The 25,497-nt window shown below is 36.5% G+C and overlaps 1 protein-coding gene across 1 annotated transcript in view; it reads right to left on the bottom strand.

Annotated features, from left to right (window-relative positions):
* Positions 1-24,927, bottom strand: part of LOC104399710 (otogelin-like) — a gene marked incomplete at its 5' end in the record, with an annotated part of 62,878 nt that extends 37,951 nt beyond the window's left edge. The window contains 14 exons of the mRNA XM_010010811.1: positions 3,039-3,317; positions 5,359-5,526; positions 7,785-7,811; positions 8,811-8,967; positions 10,470-10,586; positions 11,433-11,552; positions 12,182-12,328; positions 13,254-13,388; positions 14,269-14,407; positions 17,931-18,038; positions 20,724-20,877; positions 22,349-22,392; positions 24,176-24,250; positions 24,762-24,927. Of these exons, the coding sequence (XP_010009113.1) occupies positions 3,039-3,317; positions 5,359-5,526; positions 7,785-7,811; positions 8,811-8,967; positions 10,470-10,586; positions 11,433-11,552; positions 12,182-12,328; positions 13,254-13,388; positions 14,269-14,407; positions 17,931-18,038; positions 20,724-20,877; positions 22,349-22,392; positions 24,176-24,250; positions 24,762-24,927 (1,836 nt within the window). The remainder of the gene's footprint in view (positions 1-3,038; positions 3,318-5,358; positions 5,527-7,784; positions 7,812-8,810; positions 8,968-10,469; positions 10,587-11,432; positions 11,553-12,181; positions 12,329-13,253; positions 13,389-14,268; positions 14,408-17,930; positions 18,039-20,723; positions 20,878-22,348; positions 22,393-24,175; positions 24,251-24,761) is intronic.
* Between the last annotated feature and the right edge of the window lie 570 nt (positions 24,928-25,497).

The raw sequence follows: 25,497 nt of genomic DNA, 5'->3' as shown, positions 1-25,497 counted from the left end.
GTTATTTTTATTATAAAATTATAGAATGGTTTGGGTTGGAAGGGACCTTAAAGATCATCTAGTTCCAACGCCCTGCCATGGGCAGGGACACCTTCCTCCAGATGAGATTGATCAAGGCTTCATCCAACCTGAGCTTATTAAAAAGGATAAGAAAACTGCAGTTATATCCATTAAAAGGTCATCAATTCCATATATTTACTAACTTCCCAACCATTTCAAATGTGACTTGATTACTCTTACGTGACACCTCTGTGTTTGTCCATCTAGTAAGACTTAAGTGCATTCTTTCTTTTGACTGAATGCATACCAATCCATTGCTGGTAAAAATTCCTGCACAAAATGTATTTTCTTGTAAGTATACTCTATTCGAATTCAGTTATCAACAAAAACCCTCAAATGTTTGTGGGAACAGGACAGCAGACAAATCTAAGTATAATGAAAATAACCCAATTTAGAAGCCAAAGTGACTTGTCATGGAAAATACTTCGCAGTGTTAGCCCATCATATCTGCGCAATTTATAGTCAAAGTATTTTGATGTGACGATATTTATTGCGGTGAAACTGGAAAAAGTGACTCGTCAGCTGACTTAAAACAGAGATGTATCTATTGCTGTGGTGATCAGGTCATTTAAAATTCTTCCTTTTGAATGTGCGTCAGAGCATGAAGAAGTCTCATGAGGAACTTTCTGGCCAAGGGGATTTACTGGGCCTATTATTCTGCTTCCAATATTTATCCTCTGATTCCGCAGGAATAGCTGTTCCCGGTTCAAGAGTTTCTGATCTAATATGCAAAGCATTTTGAAACTCAATACGCTTTTGCCTGTGCACTCTGGAGCTGGTGTAACTTTTCCATTAACTTAAACAAATGCTGCTGTATTTTTAGACCATGTAATTACCCTACACCAGCAGGCTGGCCCTCGTGAAAGTACACTGGAGAAAGATTCAAGCCCTATGTTTCTCTGCTTATAAAACTCTGAAACCCAAGCCCTCGGATGTGGTGATTAATGAAATGCCTCTTGATCATTTGATCTGATCCCACTTGCTGAGGTAAATTGTTTTAGTTTTCCATTGGCATAGATAGGATTTTTTGGTATAATGACTGGAGGGTAAAGACTTCACACTTGAAAAGACATACCACTCTGCTAATGGATGACCACTGAGAATTGGAACGTTTTAACCTTCTTCATTTCTCCCTCAAAGATAAAAGACTAAGGAGATATTTTTGTTATGTCCCAAAAAAGTTACTTGCTTGAAATGCTGTATGAACACCCTGGTAATAGCATTAGTTCTATATTTCTGCCATTCAAAACCCTCAACAGCTCTGTGATTACAAGCATTTGTCAAGAGGCAACAGGCATTTGGCAATGACAAAATCTGTCATTTTTTCTGAAGTTGGAGTGTGCCAGTCAACAGCTGCATTAGGCTGTCAGCATAATGCACCGCAAAACACCAGCAGATTCACAATGCCACCATTAACACTTTAATTCAATGTTTTGATAACAAGAAGCTCCACAAGGCATGCAGTTGGCCTCTTCTGTCACAGAAGTCAGTGCCTGCTTCAGATTTGTCTGTGCTGAGATTCAGCATGGTCATTGTAAAACATGGCCAGGCCACACTTCATGAGTTACAGTATTTAATTTTCTTTCTTTACTTGTAAAATAAAATTTTGGTTTCCAAGAATGAGGAACTGATCTTAAAAAATGTTATTGCCAGGAATACCTATTAAAGTATTTCTGCTGCCCAAATAAACAGATTACTAATGCATTTAAAATTACAGCACAATCAAAAGCTTTAGAACATAAAAACAAACACTTGTAGTGATTTGGGTGGTTTCAGCAAGAAGTACTTGTTGCTGAAGTTCATAACTAAAATCATACGAATATGTTTGGTATATTTTATGTATCAAGACAAGCAGACACTAAAGGAAATCGTGGTTTAATGAATAATCTGCTTTGCTTGATTTTATAGGCCAATATAACTTCTTGTATCTTGTTCTTGACCTGTAAGGCCATCTTCTTCAGCACAAGGTTCCCAAGTCTTTAAGTATATGTGAAAACAGTTATTCTTGTTATTTCTTTTCCTTACTAATCTAAAAAAGAAAGAGCTTGACTGATTGGTGATTTCTTTAATGTGTATTTTTTGTCATCAGTTCCAGTAGGAGCAACTTCTGCATCCAGGTCCTACAAAGGGTCTTCAGAATATCTCCTACATCACTGACCCTTATGTCTCAGTGGAATGCAGCCACTATTACAGGAATAGGAACCTGTCACCTAGGTAGAAACACTCTCATAGCAAGCTGTACTGTGTATTCAAGAGCTTTAGCTGTCCAAGAAACATTAGAGAACAGGCATCTAGATCTCAAGAAGAGTCATATATCTCCACTTAGACAGTGCCTGAAACACTAGAGGATAACATCCCAAAAGGCAGAGCCCCTGTGAGTGGGTATGTGGATAAAGTTTGGGGTGTTTTTCAGGGAAAACATGAGGTCTGAGAAGTGTAATCTACAGGCAATGTCCTTAACACTAGATGGCATCAGCCTCTGACGAGGCCACAAAGCTTGCAATGAGAACGCACTATACAGAAAACTACCTCTTGGCATCAGTCAGAGGGAAAGGAGGAGAAACATCATCCACAGACCTTACCTTTTAGCAATGCCTTCAGTTTTTTTCTGCTCCCTTTGTGAAGCCATTATTCATCAGCATGAATTTTCTACTCCTTAAGAATTTCCTCACCACCCATAAAGCAGCTATTGCCCAGAAACTATTCACTAGGCTATGCATTTCCAAAACCAGTTCACAAATATAGCAAAGTTGTGTTAAGCTATTTAATGGCTTTTGATAAGAAAACAAAATCTCATCCTTAGTACAAGTATCAGGGAAGAAGATTTTGAGTCTGTACATGACAGTTTATCCACAGCTCCCAGTTATGTAGGGGAGAAGTACCCCATTGCATCACCTCTGAAAACATGAATTCTATTTAGCTTGTATTTTCACAGGGAGCAAACTGCTGTTCATAAAAATACAACTTTAATTACCCACCTACAAGTTTAAAAAGGGTCGACAACCTGAACTCCTCTGAATGATGATACTTCAAAAGCTCAACTGAAGAAGCTGTAATGTGGATGAAGTATCCTGGTTTTGCAAATGACTCAAAGGAACTGTATCCTGAAAGCCATGTATTCTTGTGAATGACAAAAGTAGATCTGTTGTGAAACTCTTCAGTTTTTTTCCATTTAGAAAGAACAAGGGTGTTATTGGAGACCAACTGAAGAAAATAGTTTGGTCTCTCAGCTGTTTCAAATGAAATCAAGTTGGAATCTGGGAAAAAAAAAAAAACAAGAAGAAACAAGATAAAAATAAATAAACAAACAAGCCCACAAACCAAAAAAACCACACACAAAAACCCCACAAAACCAATACGGAACTCATTTACTTGCTGATACATGCACAGTAAACTGAACTTATTCTGATGTACCACTACTGATAATACCAGCATGAGCAATGAAAGGTGACTTTAGTTTTACCAGTGAATAGCCTGAATCTTCTAAGAAAATATACAGATTTCAGAGTGCTAGATTATGACAGATATTTAGCTTTCTAAGCACCCTATAGATTTCAACAGGAATACGAGCAGATTAAGACCTTTGCCCATACCAGGATGCAGTTTACAACCTTTACTAAGCCATTTATTTTAAAAATCTTAAACTTTATCTAGGTAGCCCTACAAGTAACATTTGCCATCAGGAATTTATAACTTCGGAGTTTTCATAAGAAATAAATTACAAAAATGTATTTTGCATTCAGCTTTCTAAGCAGTCAGGTCCCTGACCCTTCAAAGTATGTTATCAGTGAAGCCTGTTTTCTGGCAAGTGTACCCATATGATACCTTAACCTGAAAACAGTACTAATTTGAAGCAAGCCTCTGTACAACAAATTGCAGAGCAGCAGATCTTGAGCCTGTTACAGGCATCTCTTGCTCACAGAATTACCATTCTATTTTGCTGTAAACTCTGCTATTCTCTTGAAAACAGCCATTAATAATCCTCCAGGCATAACTGTCACATTCTGGTATAACACTTCTGGAAGACCAACTTGTTTTCTGAGCATAAACGTTTCAATTAATCTGAAAAACATAGTGGCTCCTGTGAATATCTCTTTATTAATTGTCTGTAGCAGGTATCTATTTAAAAAGTAACAACGGACGGTCAATGTGATTTATAATACCTGATGTATAGCAAATCAAGGCACAAAACTTTCCATTGTCTACGATTTGTCTGAAAATGCTAAAACACACCCATTTTTCAAAGAACCAAGAATGTAATATAAATGAAGACATGGATATGAAAAATATCATATTGATTGTACAAACACTTCCATGGCCAAGTGATGAAATGGTCGAATTGGACTATAAGGCCCAAATTCCATTTGACAGGTTAAATTCTGAACAAGAGAAATTATATATGGAAATAAGACAGTCAGACTGTCCTTCCCTTTCCAAACATGTATTGAACACAATGTACAAGTGTCTCAAAACTATGACTAGTAAAAGAAATCTGGCCTTGGATATTGTTACATGAGTTCTTGTGTCAGTTCTACAGACAGCAGTAATACTAATCAAATGCCTGTCATTTTTTCAACAGACCCATATCCCTTCTTTGGTTACACAAAGACAGCCACCTTCAGGCTGTCCAAAGAGCTGATCAGGGGACTCTCATCAGTAAAATGGTGTTGACACTCAAGCTGAAATTAAAGCTTTATATGCAGACAACTCTAGCATTTAATCAGTGTCACAAAGTGCTGAATATATTCTTGTAAGCTTTTTCCACCTGTCTGAAGGTGTGCAAGACTTCTTTTGTCTGCTGAATAAGCAACACATTCCTCCAGCAGAAGCTTAAGGACCTGAAGGAGACAAATTTGCCATACGCATACTTATGCAGTTTAGCTTAGTGCCAACAGGAATCTCCATACAAGCAAGCAGAGAATGGCCGATGGTGACAGAGTGAATTAGGGAATACTTTTCTTGTATGATTTCTCTCTCACTCTTTACTATGTTCCAGTTCTGCCAGAGGAAGGGTTCAGGGAGCAACATATATCTAGAGAACTGGGCTAATCGCTGGTTTGGTCCTTCTGGAAGCTGGGGCACAGAGGGGCTATTGCTTTTCAACTAAAATTATCTATTGATAAAGCTACAATTATCTATTTAAACCAAGCAATGGAAAATTTTGGCAGACAACATTAGGATGCACAATCAGCTAACAGATAAAGATTTTTTGACCCAAGACATTCTTAAACGTAGAATTGTATCCAAAGGCAGAATTTGTTCTGCATTACTTAAGCCTCTAGGTTACAGTGACTTTACCATGTGCTTTGGGTTTATAAAGTCCTGAAGTCAGCATAAAGCTCACTGCATGTCCAGGAACAATATCTTCTTCTCTCACTGGGAAAACACCACCATTCACCAGTTCCACTGCAATTACAAATCCCCCAGACAAATAGCTGACCAGTTTATATGGGCCCTTTCCCAGAGCTGTTGGAAAAAAAAAAAATAAATCAGAATTATCTTTCATGTCAAGTGTCACAAATGCTTAAGCTCTAAATATTATGATACAGCACATAAAAACACATCTTTCCACTCTGAAAATAGCTTTAGGTACCATGCACTAAACTATGATGACAACCTAAATAAAGCCAAACTCTTATAGAAAATACATGTTCTGAAAACTGTCCAGAATACCTACTTTCAATTTTCAAGATTCATGATTAGCTTTTGCTTTTCCTCCCTCTCATGCACTTCAGTTTCATAGTCACTTTATTAAAGTTATCTGACCTCTTTGTTATTTGATTTAGAAGTAAACAATGTTCTACAGACCACCCTGGGATCCCCTTAAATTGTTTATTTATATGGTTGAACTTACTATTCTTTAAAACCTATTTTATTAGTGTCTGAAGTGTTAGGCATTTTGCAAGGAATAGAAGTTTGTTGTCATCAAGTATCAAAGAACTCCTTGAGGAGTATAGATACAAACATAATCACTGAGAAGTAAGACAAGCCCATGCCTAGCTAAACGTATACAGTGATATCTGGTTACCTTCAGTACAGTGAGTTGAAATATGTTTTATAAATTGCTTAGAACTTCCAGTGATCTGGAAATGTTAATAAATGTTTAAGTCTTCTATCTCAGGCCCATCAAAAACTTGAGAAGCCACAGGTACCAGCTGAGATTTTCCCCTTACCAAAGACAAAAGGTTTCTGCTCCTGCTTCTAATAGGACTGGAATTGTTTCACTCTGGATTCATGACAAGGCTACATAGAGAAAACCTCTCCCTGGTCTAAGATGTTTTCTTAACTTTCCTGTATCCAAAACTAAGTAATCGTCAGGAATGCTTCTATATTTGAGGTAGAAAATAAAATCTTCAGCACAGAGATTTATTTTTTTTTTCCCCCAACTGGAGCTCTGAAACATCTGATATTGAACACTGGTGAGCTGGATTAGCAAACAGTAGCGTGATATAAAGGGAGAAGATTACAATAACCATGTTTATTACAAGCTGGTCACATGCACAGCTCTCCACCATTTCAACTAATTTCTGTCAGAATTCAGTAACAAGTAAAACTAATAAAACACTATAGAAGTACATAATCTAACTTCACTACTACCACTGATGTTAGAGGCACTGCAATTTCAATCTTTTTCAAGTGCAGTAAGATTATTTAGCAAACTATTTCATTGATAAAACAAAACAAACAAAAAAAGGAAATGTAAAACTGCAATCACCTCTTATATTCAACTGACTTTTATTTAAGTTAAAGGCTTAGATTTAGATAAAATTCCACTGCATTAGCAATTTGACCCCACTCAACATCTTTTCAGCAATCAGTATATGAGAAAATGCAAACTCACAGGCAATGTTGTTTGGGCCTGGCACATTGCACTATTATTCTAATTTAAACTCAGTTCCTCTCTGAGATTATCCTGGGGGTGAGCTGCTGCAACATGGAGTCTAACAGAAGATCAAAATATCACAAACCATCTGGAAAGACAGGCTTCTACATGAGCTTGATAAAAAGAGTTATAGAATAAATAGCAGGAGTCCTGACCATTCCTCACATCAGGCTGGCTTGCATGCTACGTCTAACTATGCAGACACTTGCAATTTAACTTCTAAATAGCCTGGATATGGATTCCAGTGTTAACACAGCAGTACAGTACCCAGTACAGACTCAAAGTTTCCTCTAGCACCTTGCACAAGTTTTGCACCTCTCTCTGAGAGCCGTTTCAATGCAGCAGCAATGGCTGTTGCTCAGGAGCTTAAAGCTCACTCAGACATACCTAAACGGAGAGTTATTCCACATTTGGGCACAAAAGCTGTAATGTCTTAATAGCTAGCTCCCTCTGGAGGCTGCGCAGGTGGTCAAGATTGGTTTCACAGACCCATAGGGTATCAGTTTTGAACTGCTCTACACCTGAATCAAGTATTGCCACTCAGACTAGTGAGTTGAATAGTCTATTAATTACTTACTGATTGTTTAATCATGATCCATAAATGCAAAGAAAATTAGATAAATGTGTATTCTTGGGAAAGGCCCAGGAATAAGAAACTTAATGAAATCAAAAGCCTTTTAAAAAGCAAAATAAATGATTAAAACAGAATCTTGGTTATTTAAATAATAAATCATTCACAACTGTTTTAATTAACATAAAGTTATTTTCATACAAAGTACTAAGAGTTATGTAAAGAAACCAAAGATTCTATTGAGATTTTATAAGCTCCTTTCGGACTTACCTTTGTTGAAATACTCACAATCGTAAGCTAAAAAATAAAAGAAAAAGAAAGGCAGTTGCAGGCATTCTGCAGATACACAGGTTTTCTATTACCCTTCACAATTAAGAGGTAAAACAAAAGCACAAATATTTTAAAAAATCTTGCCAAAGATTTACTGCTTTAATAAAATGCTAATTTAAGCTACACTGTTCTAAATAAAGTACAGCTTTCTAGCAAGAAATGCTAAGCTTACATATCTACAGCTGTCTTTTTGTGACCTCTAGTGGTTACGACTAAGCTCTGCTGTCTTTCTGTGCTCACATTAAAACATTCATGTAGTTTCATTGAAAAGTAAGAGTAACCCTCTTGATCTATGGCCAATTTGATGTGTGACTTTGAGCAAGCTGCAAGCTCTCCCCGTGCAACTGTAAAGTCAGAAAATACTTGTTTCCTCCCATTCTTTCTGTTGTGTCCATTTTTATCACATCACTGGGGAAATGACTGTTTCTCATTATGCATTTGCACTAGATACCATAGAAAAAGGCCTCAGATCTTTTTACAACTTCTAAGCATTGTTGAATAAGGATGCTAAGGTAATGACACAGTCCTGCTTAAAAACCTACTTGTTTTTCTTCAGAAGACCTTTATTTCACTCTTGCTCTGGGGACAGTAGTAAGGCAGCTATATTTGTATATAAGAAGTGAAGTCCTGAAGATGGAATTACTTAAGCTGTTGACTTTGCAACATTGGTTTGAAGGAAGCATTCCATATCCTAATATAGACTTGCCATGATTTTTCGTTTCACATCATAGGACAAGGAATTAAAACTAGAAGAGTACCACCCACAAATGTGCAAAGAAGTGTGTAATCCAGCCAGACCAAAACGAACACAGAGGGCAGTGGGAGGCGCCCACTCATATTCCTGCCTGTGTGGCTTAGTGATTCAATTCATGACCCCAGGTGACTTCATAGGATTGATTTTTCAGGTCTGGGTCTCATGAATGCAGACAGTGGCAGCCACTCGCAATGCTAGTTAAGTAAACTTACGACACACTCTAGGAGACCTCCAGTCTACAGCAACTCCATGCTGGCAGCACTGATGGGCATATGCTGATACACTTGTACAGAAACATTCACAGTCACCTCCTTGGTTACAACCACATGTATCTGTCAAGCAGTTTGAGTAAAACCAGGTGACATCAATCTGGAAAAATAAATACCACTTATCAAAAATACTCATACAGACACTGGCAACAATCACCTCAATACAAAGCTATGATGCTTTCAAAATTTAATATGTAAGACTTTGAACATTAAAGATTTTAATTTTAATGTTTCCTGAAACAGAAGGTGAAGAGTTTATTAGAACACATCATGAAATCTTGCACAATACTTAATAACACAATTAAATCAATGACCCATTAAGAACATGCACACTAAGATGTTCATTTGAGATTGTGTTTTCTATGGTTTTGTAATATTTAAACCATAATAAATTAACAAAAGCTTATGGGAAAAAAAAAAAAAGAAAGAGAAACTCTCTAAACTGACCACAAATCAGTAAAGTGCAGAAACATTAAGAAAGTTAGATACGTATAAAATGTAAGAAATAATAAAGTAGATGAAAACCCCTTCTTTTACATGTGAGTGGTTCATTCTTTTCATATTATTAGACAATTTCACAGGCAAATTTATGATTTTTCCCTTAGATTATTTTGAAGTCTTAAGTGAAAAAATTTCAAAGAAAACTCTCAGTCCTGATTTGTTTATTGAATTGTTATACATTCTACATGGATTTACACTTGACTAATACTTCCAAACTGATAAGGAATTTAGTTGCTACCTACCTTACACAGTGGACTAAGCTGACTTTACATTGGTACAACTTTAACATCAACCCCCACTGTCTTCAAAAGTAATATACAAAGCAACTCTGCAAGACCCCTGGTTGCCTTTCGTATGAAATCTCCTTTCTCCCTAGGAAGCATTCTGATACTTAAACTCTTTAAGCCATGCACATAGTGTTAATATCTGAACATCTTGAGATAAGTCATTTTCCATATAAGACCTATCTCTGGAAATAGGTTGTCTCCAGTCCCCCCCCTTCTCCAACCAAACCTGAGCCTGTTGGCTGTCAGAACACATTGATTGGCTCATTTGTTTCCTTAGGTAGTTGCCTGAGCGAGGAGACAGATACATGTGGGGTTTTTTTGTCTAGGAATGAGCTCCTCGCATCTGAAGTTACCTAGCAGAAACTGTCAGTTTATTTAAATATGGCCTGAAAAATGTGCGTACTATGTAATACATTTGAGCAAAACAAAGCAAATGGTTATGCTTAAGCAAATAGTGCTTAGGATGAAAAAAAAAAAAACCAAAAAACAACCACAAATGGGTATAATTTTGGCTGAATTCATTAACAAGATGACTAATAGGACTACCAATACTGTGAAATGTTAAACTGGTGCCAAAGTGGCTTACTGTCTAGCTCAGCTAAGTGCACATAGTCCAGCTAAACATTCACATTTTAAAATCAGCATTGCTATAGGTTAGCCTTTCTTCATATTCTTTTTTGCTATAGTAGTCAAAACTATTATGTTATGAAAGACAAGATGAAGATTTAAAGTGATGCAAGTTGAAAAGTAGAGTTTCTCTCTAGTCATCACCTATGGTCACCTTCATATCTTTCTATACATGACCACAACTCACCACTGGATGGCAAGTTTCAAATGCTTCGCTTAACAGTATTCCGCATTCCTTCTTGGCAAATGGCTCTCTGAGGGGATTCAAACTGCATGGATTTCGAATGTCAGAGCTGTCAACACACTTAACCAGAAAGCAAAATTAAGGTGAGAAACACGTTTCATAACTACTTAGTGTTTGAACTTGCAAAGCATAGCTTTGGGGGTTTTTGGGAGTTTTTTTGGTTTGTTTTTTTAAAGAGATGTAAACCACAAAGCAAATGCATCGCATACAAAACTAAAGCCAGACTAAGATATGGAATTAAAAGAGTTGATAATCTGCAGAAAAGGAAAAGGACACAATTTGAAGAAATGTTTCGTTTGCCCAAGAGCAGCAGAAAACCACTTATGTACATACAGGTCTAAACAGTCCTTACACCTGAATAGTCTAGCTTTCGTAAGTAACAAAGTTCACTCGAAGGACATGAATGTGTTAGAAATCAGATCTTTTTACTCTAACTATTAGGAAGAAACCTTTCTGTGAACACCACTAAACAAATGAGATTAAAAATAGTTAAATTTTTAATTTTATAGCATATGAAAGAATATTTTTTCTTTCCGTTGTTATGGTTTCATAGTTAAACATTTCCCAGCTATGAAAGATCAGCTAAACTGACAACACAGTCTAAAATGAACCCACAATTGTTCCATTATGTAAGAAAAATACTACTTTACTGTTCAAACATTTTAAAAGACACTTGTAGATCTAGACTACTGTACAGCATTTTCCTCTACGGGATAGCGCTGTGTTGAGAAAAAGGAGATTATTTTCTTCTCCTTAATGGATTATGACATCTCTAAGAATGATATTGTTATTTGTGTTGCTGCCTGCCTGATACTTCCAGGAAGTATAATATGATTTCATTCTAGATAAATTAAGTGACGTAACAGCAAAAAATCTACTAGCAGACATATGCTTTTTACTACGTACCTCTACAGCTGTCCAGCTGTTTCCGAACTCTTGTGAGTTTGTTAATTCAAAATTATCTGGAGTCCTCAATTCATTGACTGTCTTCAGATCAAAATTTCCACATAATCCAGTCAATTCACCCTGGGGAAAAAAGATATACACACACATATATTTAAACCCACCATATTTCCCCTTGACACAAAACACTACAAGACACGACCATTTTCAAAACTTGCTTCTTAAGTTCCTGTCTTCAGCTACTTAATTATAAATTTGTTAGGATTTTATCTCATTCAGCTAAATTTCAGCCAAAACAGTCCAACAATTTGTGACAGTAAAACTATGGAAAACATTTTACTTTAACACCATCAACATTATTCCTTTTCAACTAAGTATCTCCAAACCTTTGAGAAAGGAGCAGATTTTTTTTCAGAGAAGTGACCTGTTTGTTAGCTATGTGCTTTTTTATGCTTCAGCAAAATAACACCTGCACCAGTCATGTACGAAATCAGTATTGAAGGAGAATGTTGCTTCAAAGATACTTGTTTCTGCTGTTATAGAAGTTGGACAGTAAATAGGACCTAAGAAAATATTTTAATTGACAAGGTAGTTGATGTTACTATCCTTGACTGAGAGACTGTGAGAAACTCTCTCCTTCATGACTTCTGAGAGATTGTGAGAGATTGTCTATTCTCCAAATAATAACATCTTAATAAAACCTACATAAACACCTCAAAGAAATGGCAATAAGAATGTTGACTGCCGCTTACCTGCCACTGATGACCCATCTGAACATGAACTGTTGTTCTCTGATCCCAGAGAATGGTGACGTGCTCATCAGGAAAATGAACAACAGTGAAAAATCCAGCTTTCCATACCTGCATTTTCTGTAGTTCATCTATGTAACTAGATAAGCTCTGTTCAAAATAAAACAAGGCAGCTTATAATGGAAGTAATGTCTTCACAAGATGTTCATTTAACAGGCAATGAAACACCTAAATAAAATGAATGATGCAGACAGAATTCAATAAACTGACAGGAGGCCACAGAGGGACAAACGCTTAAACGAAAATGGTGTGGATTTTGATTGTGAACTATGTTGTATTTTTATAATTTTGCTATTTTAAAAGTTGATTTTCTATCAAATTTAAGGCATGGGTAATGGCAACTGGAGCAACTTCTTGAAATAAGGTATTATCTACATATATCCAGAGAGTGCCATCTTATTTGTATAAGGCATTCTTCCCGCTGTCTAATAACAATCAGATTCCAAGTTATTTGTACATGGACTAAGATGTCTGGTTTAACTGCGCAATACCTCATAGAAAGTGACACAACTTCCTTTGCATAGTCAATCTATAAACTGTAAATAGTACCATCTATACTAAAATTTCTAAAACCACTAAATATTTACAGCAATAGCTTGCAGTTTGGCCAAAAGAAAAACAAAATTCAGGCTGTGGAGGATAAACCAGAGACTGCAATTTATTTTTTAAAACTGTATAGGAATATTCCTCCTATGCATTCCAGACTAGACTCTTAGTTCTAGTGGAAATAATACCAAAACTCCCACTGACTTCAAAATACTCGAATTTTTCCAAAGACACTAAATAGGAATTAAGTCTAAACAAAAGAACAATTATCTTATCTAACATTTTTGTTAAATACAGACAAGATTTTGTTTAAGGTTTTGTTGAACAATCTAGATGTGATCAGCATTCACAGCAATGATACTCACACCTCTGCTACCCAAGTGGCACAGTAAGTTTTTGCTAATTGAAAGAAAAAACACCCAGAGAAGTACATGTTACCTTTTGATCAGCATTAAAGACTGAAACTTACTGGATTTCCAGATTCATCATCAAATACTAAAAAAGATTTTCCAACATTAATGAAAATGTTCTTTCTGCAAATCATTCCAGTATTAAAACAATTAATATTCTCTATAATAACAGAAAGATTGCTTGAAGAAGTACTCTGGGGAAAAAAAGAAAAAAAAAAAAAAAAGAAGAAATGGCCACTTTTAAATACACTGACATAAATATGTAAATCACTTGGCAGAAACCTCGGAGTATAATTATTATGTAATGTATGGTTGACCTGGGCTGTAACAGTTATTTTTCTCCTCCTTAGTAGCTGGTGCAGTGCTGTGTTTTTGTCTTTAGTCTGAGAACAATACTGATAACACACCAATGTTTTTAGTTGTTGCTAAGTAATGCTTATCCTGATTAATGACTTTTAGTCTCATGCTCTGCCAGTGATGAGGGGCACATGAAGCCAGGAGGGAGCGGAGACAGGACACCTGACCCAAACTAGCCAAAGGGGTATTCCATACCACAGCACGTCATGCCCAGTATATAAACTGGGAGGGGTGTGGGGAGTCACACGGAAAGGCCAGATCACTGCTTGGTCTGGGCTTGGTATCAGTTGGCAGATGGTGAGCAATTAGGCTGTGCATCACTGCTGTTTATTCTTGATTTTTCTCCCTTCCCTTTCTAGTTGTATATTCTCTCCCCTTAACATTATTATTATTGGTGGTAGCAGTAGTAGTTTTGTATTATACTTTAGTTATTGAACTGTTCTTATCTCAACTCGTGGGATTTAAATTCTTTCAATTCTCCTCCTCCTCCTGCCAGGAGCTGGGGGGGAAGAAAGGGGGAATTGAGCAAGCAGCTGCATGGTTCTGAGTTACAGACTGGGCTTAAACCACAATAATGATTCAATGTCTAAGCAACACCAAAGCTTTAAAAACAATATGATGAACTTAATAAAATGTTCAGATAGGAAATAAGTAGAAGGGTAGTTTTTAAATCCAGTTTTAGAGAGGCTTTACAAAAAAAAAAAAAAATAATCTCACCTTAACTAGGTAAACCTTACAAGTTCCAATAAAGTCAAAAGTTAGTCCATCAAATGTTCTGTAATGCCGATCCCCATATGCAGTACACATTGATGGGCAAGGATGGAAGGTACATTGAAATGATCCATGCTGGCAAATGCTGAAAAATGTATGAGCAATAATGGTAATATCAACTGTAACCACAGGCAAATGATTACAGTTATTGCACTGAGAAGCAAAAAAACAAAAGCCATGCAAGTATGATGTCTGTGGACAAAAGCATTTTGGAATGTTAACTAGAAGCAGCATGTATAAATTGATTCTCTGGAATAAAAATTTTCATCTTTAACTTGTACAGTCCACATTTCTTCCTGTTAGAATTCATAGGTTCTAGAAAATACAGACACCAAAAGGGCATTTCTTTTGTTTAAACAAGAAAACAACAATTACTACCCAAATAATACAATATATTTTCTAATAACTCACACCAATGATGTGCCACAAGTTTTCCTTTTCAGCTTCTCACAGAACATTTGTTCCTATATGAGCTGAATCTTAGAATCAACAAGCAATGTGTCCTACTACTACAGTCATTATGCACTGTCTGCTTGAACGACAATTTCACAGTACAAAGGAAAACATTCAGTACCCTATTTTGGTTCTTCGGTTCCTTTTTCATCTTTCAGGTGCCTAGATATCATCCCAAACCCTAGCCAGTTTAGGAGGTTCCAGAACAGTTCAAGTTCTGTCTATGCATCAAAATGCTTTCATCACACATACACTGACTATTCAGACCTTTCTGAATTACCTTTGTTTTGTAACTGCCTAACAGTGAGGCTTTACAGCACTTGATACTATGTCTCCTTCTGCATATCCCTCTTGCAATCTAAGTAACATTTTCAGAAATGACATAAGATTTACAAATGATGGACAGAATTTTCTTTCCTGTATCCGCTGCTTGTGTTTTATATAACTACATATACAAGGCCACTAAGCACACTGCTAAAATAAAAGTCCAACATGTGAAAAGTGTTTGCTGTACCAGTATATAGCAGTAGGACACACACAGCTAACTCTAGTCACCTTAAAGTGGTACCTAAGGCAGGAACCTTATCAAGCTGATGGAGAGAGACAAATAGAAGAAAATATATTTGGACTCAAAGAATAAGTACTGCTTCTCATGCTTTCTGCAAGATATTAGGTTTTAGGTTTACCTATATTTTTTTTTTAAGGACTATTCAAAAAATTCTCTACGTGCTTTTATGTCACAGATTCATGCAGAAACATTTCTTCACATGCAAACAGTAGGGAGCTCCTTTGCATACTTTTTCAGGAGTCTGAACACATTTACAGTCAGAAGGAAGGGCTTAAGAGGTACAGAATGTTTCCAAAGTCATCTGCACCAGTTTTGTTTCCTATTAAGTGAACTAACATTTAGTTATCAGAATCTAAAGTCCTAGCTGGAAAAGCAGAGCTACTTCCAAACTTTGCATCTTCCAAACTTTGACTAGCTTTTTTAAAAGAAGTATCTCCAGGAAGTATTTAAGAACATTTGCTCAATGGTCTCAATGTATGACAGCAAACCAGCACAGCTAACTGCACCACCTATCTCACCTTGCCCAGCACAGCACCAAAATGCCACTCTGATAGCTTCAGTTAGTGTAATAACCTTTTGTGTTTAATCTCACCAGCACGTGCTAACAATTTCAAGAAGTTGCACTGAAAACCAAACTTGAGAAGCCTAGAACTGTAGTTCATCCAGACCCCAAAGCTTAGGTTAAAAGCGCCTGGCACTCTGCTGGGAGTTTTGCCAATTTAAGAAATTATTTTGCTATTTTACTGCTCAATAGACAAATCATAATAATGGTTATGTTGCTAATACTACATCAGATATGAATAAGATGATATTTAGTATGAATGCACGCTATTTCTGTGTGCTACATAACACTAATGTCATAACTGCTAAGAGAGCCTAAGTGGGCTTGTTTGCACAGGATTATTCTCACACTTTGCACGAGTAAAAATGCACATTACTTTGACATATCAAATATACCCCTGCATACACACAAGGAGTCTCAAAGACTTTATACACTTTGTATGAAGCAGAGCTTGTTGCAGACTTCCCATCTGTCGGTGGAAAACTCATTGCCAAAAAGCCATTATCACTTAATATTATCACTTAATCTATCTTTGCTTCTGGACGTGGCAGTCTAGAAAAGCCATGACAACCTTAAGGATTTGTACATGAATTAATGGGCCTGGCCTCAGAAAAAAAAAAAGAAAAAAAAAAGAGAAAAGGCTAAATATCCAGTGTCTTTCTGCCTGCACTGCTGCTGCCTTTGGTGAAGTCTCATATTGATTAAATGGGATATAATAGTTCTTTCTGATGCAAGCAATCCCACACCAGGTCCAATTGGAGAGGCCTTTAGAGATAAGGGGGTGAATAATCCGGGTCGCTTTACCTGCCTGCCCAGTGGAGATGGCTTGTAAGTCGCTTCACCAGTCGACCAAAGGGCTACAAATATCTTCTAGAGCAGATACTGAGGACCTGACGAGAGGCAGAGGTAGGCAGTCAGCACAAGGCTGGAGGGGGCAACAACATCCAGAGAAGGCAGTGATTAGTGCTGACTGGACAAGCCTTCACTATACTAGGTTATACTGAGCTGTGCAGGCCAGGAGCAGTAGTTTACCAGGTGACACCAGTTAAATATTCCTGGTATGCTAAAAGAATGGGACAAAAGGAAGGAACTGTTCTGCTGGGAAGCTAGAAGCTACACCACTACCATAGTGTCTTGGTGCTTGACAGTACAGCTGATCTTTCTGAGGCTTTGGTAAGACAAATAGTGCTGCTTAGTGCCATCTTGCAACATTCAACTGTGCGCAGAGAGGAAAAACAGGCAGGGACCATCAAGAAACAAGTTTGCTTTAGGATGACGCAGATGGGGTATATTTTCATATCTTAGCTATTGCAAAGCTTATTAAAATGGTAGTGTATGGTGTTTTACTGAGAGTGCTCAAGGAAACTTTGCAGAGTAATGTAGCTATAGGGTATGTGCTGCATTTACAACACTGGATAGTAAATGGAATAGGTTTCTGCATGTATTTGAGTGATCCTATCAACCCTTGTCTATTGAAACACTTCCTTTTAAAGCCGATTGGCTCATCAGTATCCACACATGCAAAATTAGCAAGCAATTTATCTGTTACTATGCTCAGTATTCTCCTTAATTTATCACTGTAATGGGTATATGCTTATGGCCACAAGGTTATGTTTTGAGCCTTTAGACTGCTAGGACTCAAAGCTAAATGTGAAAACGAGTAAGTATAAATCTCTAGCAAATGTCACTCAGGTGTAATAATTGAAGGATTTTACCTGTAGTTTAGGAACACTAGCCAAAGAATATTTAGATCACCTTGATAATGAAAGAAAATATTTTTACAAATCAAGCTTTACAAAAACTAAATCCCAAATAGCTATAGTTTTGTATGCAAAAGCTTCTTGAAACAAACAACCCTAAAAGAAGTCATTTTCATAACCCTTTGAACCAATGTAAATACAAAATTAGGGTAGACTATTTACTGAAATCTGGTGTGAAATTTATAATTGAAAACCACGAAGGAATAACCAATCTGTAAATAAACAATTAAAATTAAATAATCATCCCAAACAGCCCTCTGCTTACCATGTATGACAGGAAGAAATTACTTTGTCACCTGGAAAGTATTCCTTTCCTTTCCATGAACATGGACATTCATCTGCATCCAAGCACACATCCCCATGTTTAACAAGACTATTAAAAAAATAAAAAAAAAAAAAAAAAAAATATGCATTCAGCAGAAGTACACCTGGTATCTAGGTACAACAATATTTTCCTAAACTTTCACGTTACTAGCATTATTATGATTATTGAAAAACAAGTAATATTTTAAATATTCTGAAATTGAAAAGGCATAATTTTATTAATGATTATATAAGTAATTTGCTTATTTCCTTTCACGGGTATCTGAATATTTCATATTTGGTAAGTGCTAGCACTTCCAGCACTAGCCCTTTAGCCACTAACCCCATGAAGACTTATTCATTAACAAATAAATATTGAAGTCTGTGAAACTAAGATTTTTCCAGACCTCTTCTAAATGTCACAAAATTTCTTGTAACTCAGACAATTAACTTACATTTAACTGAAGACAATAGATCTTCCAAGACATGTGGGAGCCATCATTCCCCTTTGCTCTAGTGGTATATGTTTTACCATAAAAAAAATAATCAGTGACTTATTTATTTTAAGAATTTTTAAATGAGAATTTCTTCTTCTTCTCTTTTTTTCTTCACTTGGCTTAAATATTCACTTGGTGCATTTTCTTACAGCTATAGTTATATCTCTCACTCTGTCAATAATTTAATCACTACCAAAAAAGCTATCCTAGTTGAACAAAATTAATTCAGTACCTATTTCTGTACAACTGGAACCTTCACGCCAGCAAGCACCAGTATACTCAACTTTATTTGCAGAAATATCCTCATAGTCTTCAAAGGAGAATTTCATGATAACACAGATAACCACAGCATAGCTATTTACAGCTCAAGACTACTACTATAAACTCATGCCTACAGTCGCAACTCCTACAGGAACAAAGAAAAACTAAAATTTTAAAAAAATTTGTGAAAAAGGTTCCATTAACAGAGAAAGAATAGAGGAAACTTGTCTGGCAATAAAGCAACTAGTCTAAATTTTGAAGTAAAATATTTGTGGCTTTTAATAATATCCAGAAAAACTGAACCACAGACAAGAAATCAGAGGTGTAAGGCACATCCATGACAAACAGGGTGATGACACTGTTTTGTTTCCCAGGTGTCCAAAATGAAAGATTTAATTACTGCATTTATCTCAGAACATTTTATTTATTCATATGAATGAACTGGTAATTTGTGTACTGTAACTTAGATTCTTATTCATTGTGTTAGTTATCAGATGGAAATTTGCCACTCTGTAGCTCCTCTTAATGAGAACATGCAGACATCATGAACTCGTCTCCCCCATTAAACTGAGAAACTATAATTTTCACCCAGGGTATGTGAAGTGTTCTTTGTAATACATATTTATTTCAAATACTGTGTCTCTTGAAGACAATCAACCGTGAAATTGAAATTCCCACTGGTTGAAAGCTGCTCAGAACTGAACAGGACACATTCAGACAAAGAGCATCACACTGACAAAGTAATACTAAATACAGTATTTTCCTCGCCTTCTTACCCTAGCTAAAACAAGTGATAACAGCTTTCTCTCTTGTAAAGCCAAGCAAATGGATAGATTTCAATGATGTAAGAATTCACCACAAATACCACACAGAGATGCTGTACGCAGCTCCTCTTTGAAGTATCAGACATTTTTCTTGATGCTTATACTTACTCTCCAACCTACAATGAACTGCAAAGATCCAAGGACAGCTATGACACTTCACTACACTGAAGATTCAGTTACAATTTCATTATCTATAGCTTTGCTTATTCACAGAAACACAAATATGTAAATAGCCTTGGTAAGGGCATCATTAGAAGCAATGTGCCACCTGTTAGTCAAACACATCTTTGCATCTGCAAAACCCACAAATCTGGAGCAGAACACAAAAAATTAACTCTCTCAGCTTCCAGTAGAGAGTTTTTACCAGGCTTTGAGTTGCACAGCTCTTTTCACTCCCTTGGGAAACAGCCTATTGCCAACTGATTTATGCAGCCTTGTAGACTTTTGTCCCAAGAACAAAATGTCTGCAATAGAGTTTCAGGGAGGTAAAAAGAATGAAATAAGCAGCAGGTAACATTTCTAATACCAGAATTCCACCACCACCCATTACTCCCCTAAACAGAAAAATGGATAAACTAATATTTAAAAAACAGCAGATGTTGATAATGTTACTATAGCACCTAATGGTTTCATCATTTCAAAACTTCATTACGGATACAGGATACTACAGCTTTCAGTTTACTATCTTTTCATAGCTGTATTCTGTGAGAACATTAAGTGAGGAAAAAGAAACAAACCTGAAAATTCTTATTAGGTTAAATTGCTCCAAATGTAGTAGGGACTTCAAATGAGCTGATATGTTCAAATGAGTGATATGTTCAAATATGAAGTCAGATATCTGAAAAAAATTGTCTAGGTAAACATGATTCCACTGTAGGAGAGGGATTAGATCAAATATTGCAATGCCTTTTCTACATTTCTGTTATTTTGTTTTCATTATTGCAAGGTCTTAGACCTTTAGCTCCACCTGTCTCTCAGTTTACCATTCCTTATGCCTTGAACAGTCCATATTGTTGTGTGACAAGCCTTCACAAGTTGGATGCTCACACCTTGACACCTCAAATTCTCCAAGTAGAAATATATTATGTCCTCAGCAGAATTAATTCCTCAATCACTAATGAAGGTGGTCATCTATGTTTGCGCACAAAAAGATGCATATCTGTCTGTACTCACCCAGGTGGGCAGACGCAACCTGAAACACAAGGAAGGTGTGCTGAGAAAGTGAGATTTAGCAGCTGATTCTCGCAAGTTCTCTCTCTGCTGAGTTCAGGATCAACTTGTGGATTACTGCAGTTAATATAAATTTGTCCAACTGGGCAGCTTTGTGCTGGGGGGAAGAATTGACAAACATATTAGTCTTTACACCTGAAATGTTGTATTTCATAAAGGTGCATTAGATGTAGATTGAGAATATGTAACACGAAGGTATATCATCCAGTAACATCTCATTACCTGTCTCTCCTGAGCATAGTTAGTTTCACAGAACCCCTATAAATCACAGAATCATAGAATGGTTTGGGTTGGAAGGGACCTTAAAGCTCATCTTTCCAACCGCCTTGCTATGGGCACGGGCACCTTCCACTAGACCAGGTTGCACAATGCCCTGTCCAGCCTGGCCTTGAACACGGCCAAGGATGGGGCAGCTACAGCTTCTCTGGGCAACCTGTTACAGTGCTTCCCCACCCTCACAGTAAAAAATTTCTTCTTAATGTCTAATCACAATCTACCCTCTTACAGTTAAAGACATTCCCTCTTGTTCTATTCCTACATGCCCTTGTAAAATCTCATACAAAATACTGAAATTAATATATTCGTTTAGTAAGGGACATGACTTTAAACAGTAAGGAATCAGCCCTCTGAAACAGGAACACAAAGTGCTACCAATAGAGAATCAGAAATCAACAGAAAGCAAAACAAATATCAAGAAGAGGTCTGAGAGCTAGATATGACTTTCCATTCTTCAGTCACTGACAATGAATAAAACAATTCAATTGCACGATTGCCTTTGGGTTGCACTTAGCATACTTTGTATAGGTAACAGAAAAGCCTGAAGCAGTGGCAGTGTTTTAAAGTGGTTTTGGTTGGTTGCAAGGGTTTCGTTTATTTATTTATTAGGGAGAAAGGTTCTGGATAACTGTCAAATCAGTACAATCACTACCTTCAAGTGCATGGGGAAGAGATTTCTGCTAAAGGCCAAAGAGCTGGCAATTTTAGAGCTGAAAACTCAAATAAAAGTCTTTCTCATTGAAGTAAAAGGAGCATTAGAACAACAGTATGGGCTATAATACTTAGTCATATATAAAATATACTGTAACAGAAAAAGCACTTGCTACATTCTTTTACATGAGTATGACACAAGATACATTATTCTTCCATATTTCAATTACTCAAGGTTTGTGGAGGGAAAGAACAAATATCTGTGAAAAATTATTGCCAGTGTCCAGTTCCTACAATCATGTTTTATGAGACAAAGCTAACCTGTTTGTCCTACTGAAGTTCTGCTCTTCATCATGTAGCTAAGCCTACTTACATTAACAATCAAAAAAAGAAAAAAAAAGTATTTAAAAGCACAGGAAAAAGAAAGTTGCTCAGATTTAACAGTATTTTGGACAGTTACGCTGTTGATTTGCACCAGCCTTTCTTTCAATCACCCAAACATGTAATTCCTAAATGATCGATCCCCTCCTGCAAGTTATTCATGCTGCACATTCTTCTATTACAAATAACAGGTTCACAGAGATTAGAGAATGCATATTCATTTGACCAAAATATCTTTTCCCCTCTCTCTCTTCACTCACCTATTATGTTGTTATCACAATTCATTATTCCATCCCTGCAATGGCTGCAATAAAAATATATGAAAATGTCATAAAAGCCAGGAAGATCTAAAAATATGAATGTTTTCTGTTTAATAGTGAAGCATGCAGTATGAGTCATTACAAAATAACTGTAAAAATATTTGCACTGAACCTTAGAACTGTGAATAAAGTGTGCAAGGAAGCACTGAGCAACCTAACACTGCTCCTGTCTAATTCCAGCCAAAATAGACCAGGCCTTTTATAAAATGCTAGCAGATCTGATAGCAACTCATTGTTAGGGAAAAATGTAGCAACACTGGCTTAATTTCAGGTCCTGTGCTTCACTAGAGAACCTGAGCCCATGAACTCCAGCACTATTCTCCATTCTTTTGCAATAGCTAGGATGTCCCCAGTACACTTACTGCTTAGCAGATTCAGAACTGAATTCTGTATGTGCTACAGACACTGTGCTGTCATGTTTGGAGCTGTCTACGAACCCCAAAGTACTGCATGAAAAGCGTGCAAGGACTTCACAGTATAACCCAGCCAACAGGCAAAGCAGTGCAAAAGCGCACTGATAGGGAGACATGACAAGGGACTCAAGTGCTGATACAATGCTGGTATCACAATGAAAATATTTCAAAGAACTGGATGAGAACAGAGAAAAAAAGCTACTCCATAGACAAATGTGAGAAGAAATTCAACTTTGAAAGTGGAAGTTTGAAAAAGGAAGCAATTGAGAAGAAAAAGGATGGAGAGTGTATAATAAAGATCATCATTTTTTCTAATAAAAAACCATAGTGACAGATTAAAAAAAATACACGTTGTGTATATTTTTTCCAGTTCATCCACACATATAGTCCTATACAGTTCCTAATGTGTTACTTAGCACAAGGCAATTCAAAGGAGCTTGAAAGCCTTTCCTCACAACAGGTATGTATACAGCCTTATTAAAACATGGCAAGCAAAGTCATGACTAAATAGGAAATACAGATCTCTTATCCTCAAGACTAGTAGTTGTAAACCAGTAGATATATTTTTAATTAGTAGATTCACATGAAACATAGGCTGCCAGATTCCAAATAACTCTTTTCTAAAACAATGCATTTGTGAATGATCACAGATTGGTGTGCATTCAGCCATATCTCCACCACAGTGCTTAGCATTATAAGCTAAACTAGGCCCTAAAGGAGGAGGATGAAAGGAAACCAATCAAATAATCTACCAGGAGAAGCCCCTTCCCATAACTGCTGTCTGGCATAAGCTTTGAAAAAAATATCTGGAAAGGCAGGCAACAGTGCGCCCAGACTTTGCACAGCCCCATATGCAGAGTCGGTTGCCTAGTACTCTCCAGGGAATCTGCCCTGAGGCAAAGATGAGCTAACTTACCAATTAAGATATATTAAGATATACATATAGATATGGATTTACAATCTGGTATAGGGAAGGAGAATAACAATGAAGATCTAGCTGAACAGATTTGAATCGACGGCCAGCGTGTATTTGTGGTTTTCTGGAGCTCTTTACATTATTACGGATGTACAAAATTGCAGTGGCTTTTCTCTCTACTTTGCACTTCAGTATATTGGATTATAAACACCTAATTGGATTATAAGCACCTGAAAACCTAGGTTCTAAAGAAGCTCTGTCCAAACATGCATAGAAAACGGATGTAACTTGTTCTGTACTTTTCATTTTAAATAACACACAAAACCAAAAACAAAACCAACAAACAAACAACGACAGACCACCAAAAAATGCCAACAAACCACCCAGAATGACTTGACAGAGCTCTTAAAAAATAAACACTGTAAATAAGTAACTTACCATTTGCCCAAAGATGTCATTACATTTTCTCCAGGTGGATAGTCAACTCCTTGAAAATAACACGGGCATTCATTTCTGGAGTAGATGAAAAATACATAACTATGAGGAAGAAATACATAAACTGCAGGAAGAAAAAAATTCCCAATGACTTAGTTGCTGTTCAGAGTTCAATTGGTTGCTTTGTTGGTTTTGGTGAGGGTTTTTTAGTTAGTTTTTTGTGGTGTTTTTTTTTATTTCTTGCTTGTTTGATTTTTAAATACAAGAAATTGATCTCAATACACCATATTCCAAAACAAATCAGTAACAAAGTAGCACCTCTACACAACAGTGAACACCTTTTGTATCTCTTATTTGCCAAAACCCAGATAATATGTAGAAACTAGCTTTGAAGATGTTGGATGAGTGTCGGTACTCTAAAAGAGCTAATTTTTATCAATATACAGGTTCTGTAGGATTCTATGATCCCTCCAAGTTTACAGATTCACGATATCTACAAGGTTACATGTTTATTAGCTTTTCACTCTGACTTGCAAATGCAGTGGTCTGAAATAGTGAATGTGACTATCAGAAATGCAACTTTACCTACCTCTGCACACATCGTTCAGTCTTGGAATTCAAATACATTCCAGAAGGACAAGCACAGCCTTCTACACAATCACTGCTGCATGTCTCTGGCATGGACAGTGCTTGGCAGGTTCTGCCACAGGTAGATACACAAGTACTGTACTCCTTTGTATCTTCACATGAAAGAGCTGTCCAAATGAAACAGATCTCTCAAATTACAGTGCAAGAGAGTCAAGTACCTCCCAACAGTTTTCTGATAAACATCTCTATTCTTTCATTCCCAATCACACTAAATTCCACTAAAATTGCTATCTTGGCACTATGCTGTGTAAACTACACAGATGTAAATCCACAGTAATAACAAGTACAATGAAGTCTGCACAGTTAAGCCAGATTTACACAGGAGAAACAGAACAGTTGAAGGTTTTTTCCCCCTAACTCTGAAAATACTTGGCTCTTGTGCATGGGCTTTGGGAAATGCACAGCATCTTAAAGAAAACATTAAAAGCAAGAAATAAAATGTGTACTTTGCAGATGTTGTACAATATCATCTTAAGTTTTCTGAGACATATATACACACACACACATCCTATAAATCTCTGCTTAAAAGAAAAACATCTAAGGTTCATGAAGTACTAAAAAGACTCACATACTTAAAATTTGACAACCCTGACTGACTTTTAAAAATATTCTAATAAAATAGATATATTTTGAATATTTAAATATATTCTAATAAAATAAAATAATACTTGCTTCTA

This window comes from Nestor notabilis, unplaced genomic scaffold (assembly GCF_000696875.1).
Source record: "Nestor notabilis isolate BGI_N333 unplaced genomic scaffold, ASM69687v1 scaffold7700, whole genome shotgun sequence".
Taxonomy (NCBI): Eukaryota; Metazoa; Chordata; class Aves; order Psittaciformes; family Psittacidae; genus Nestor; species Nestor notabilis.
Note: the sequence above shows the minus strand (reverse complement) of the source record. Positions and strands in the feature narration are given on the sequence as shown.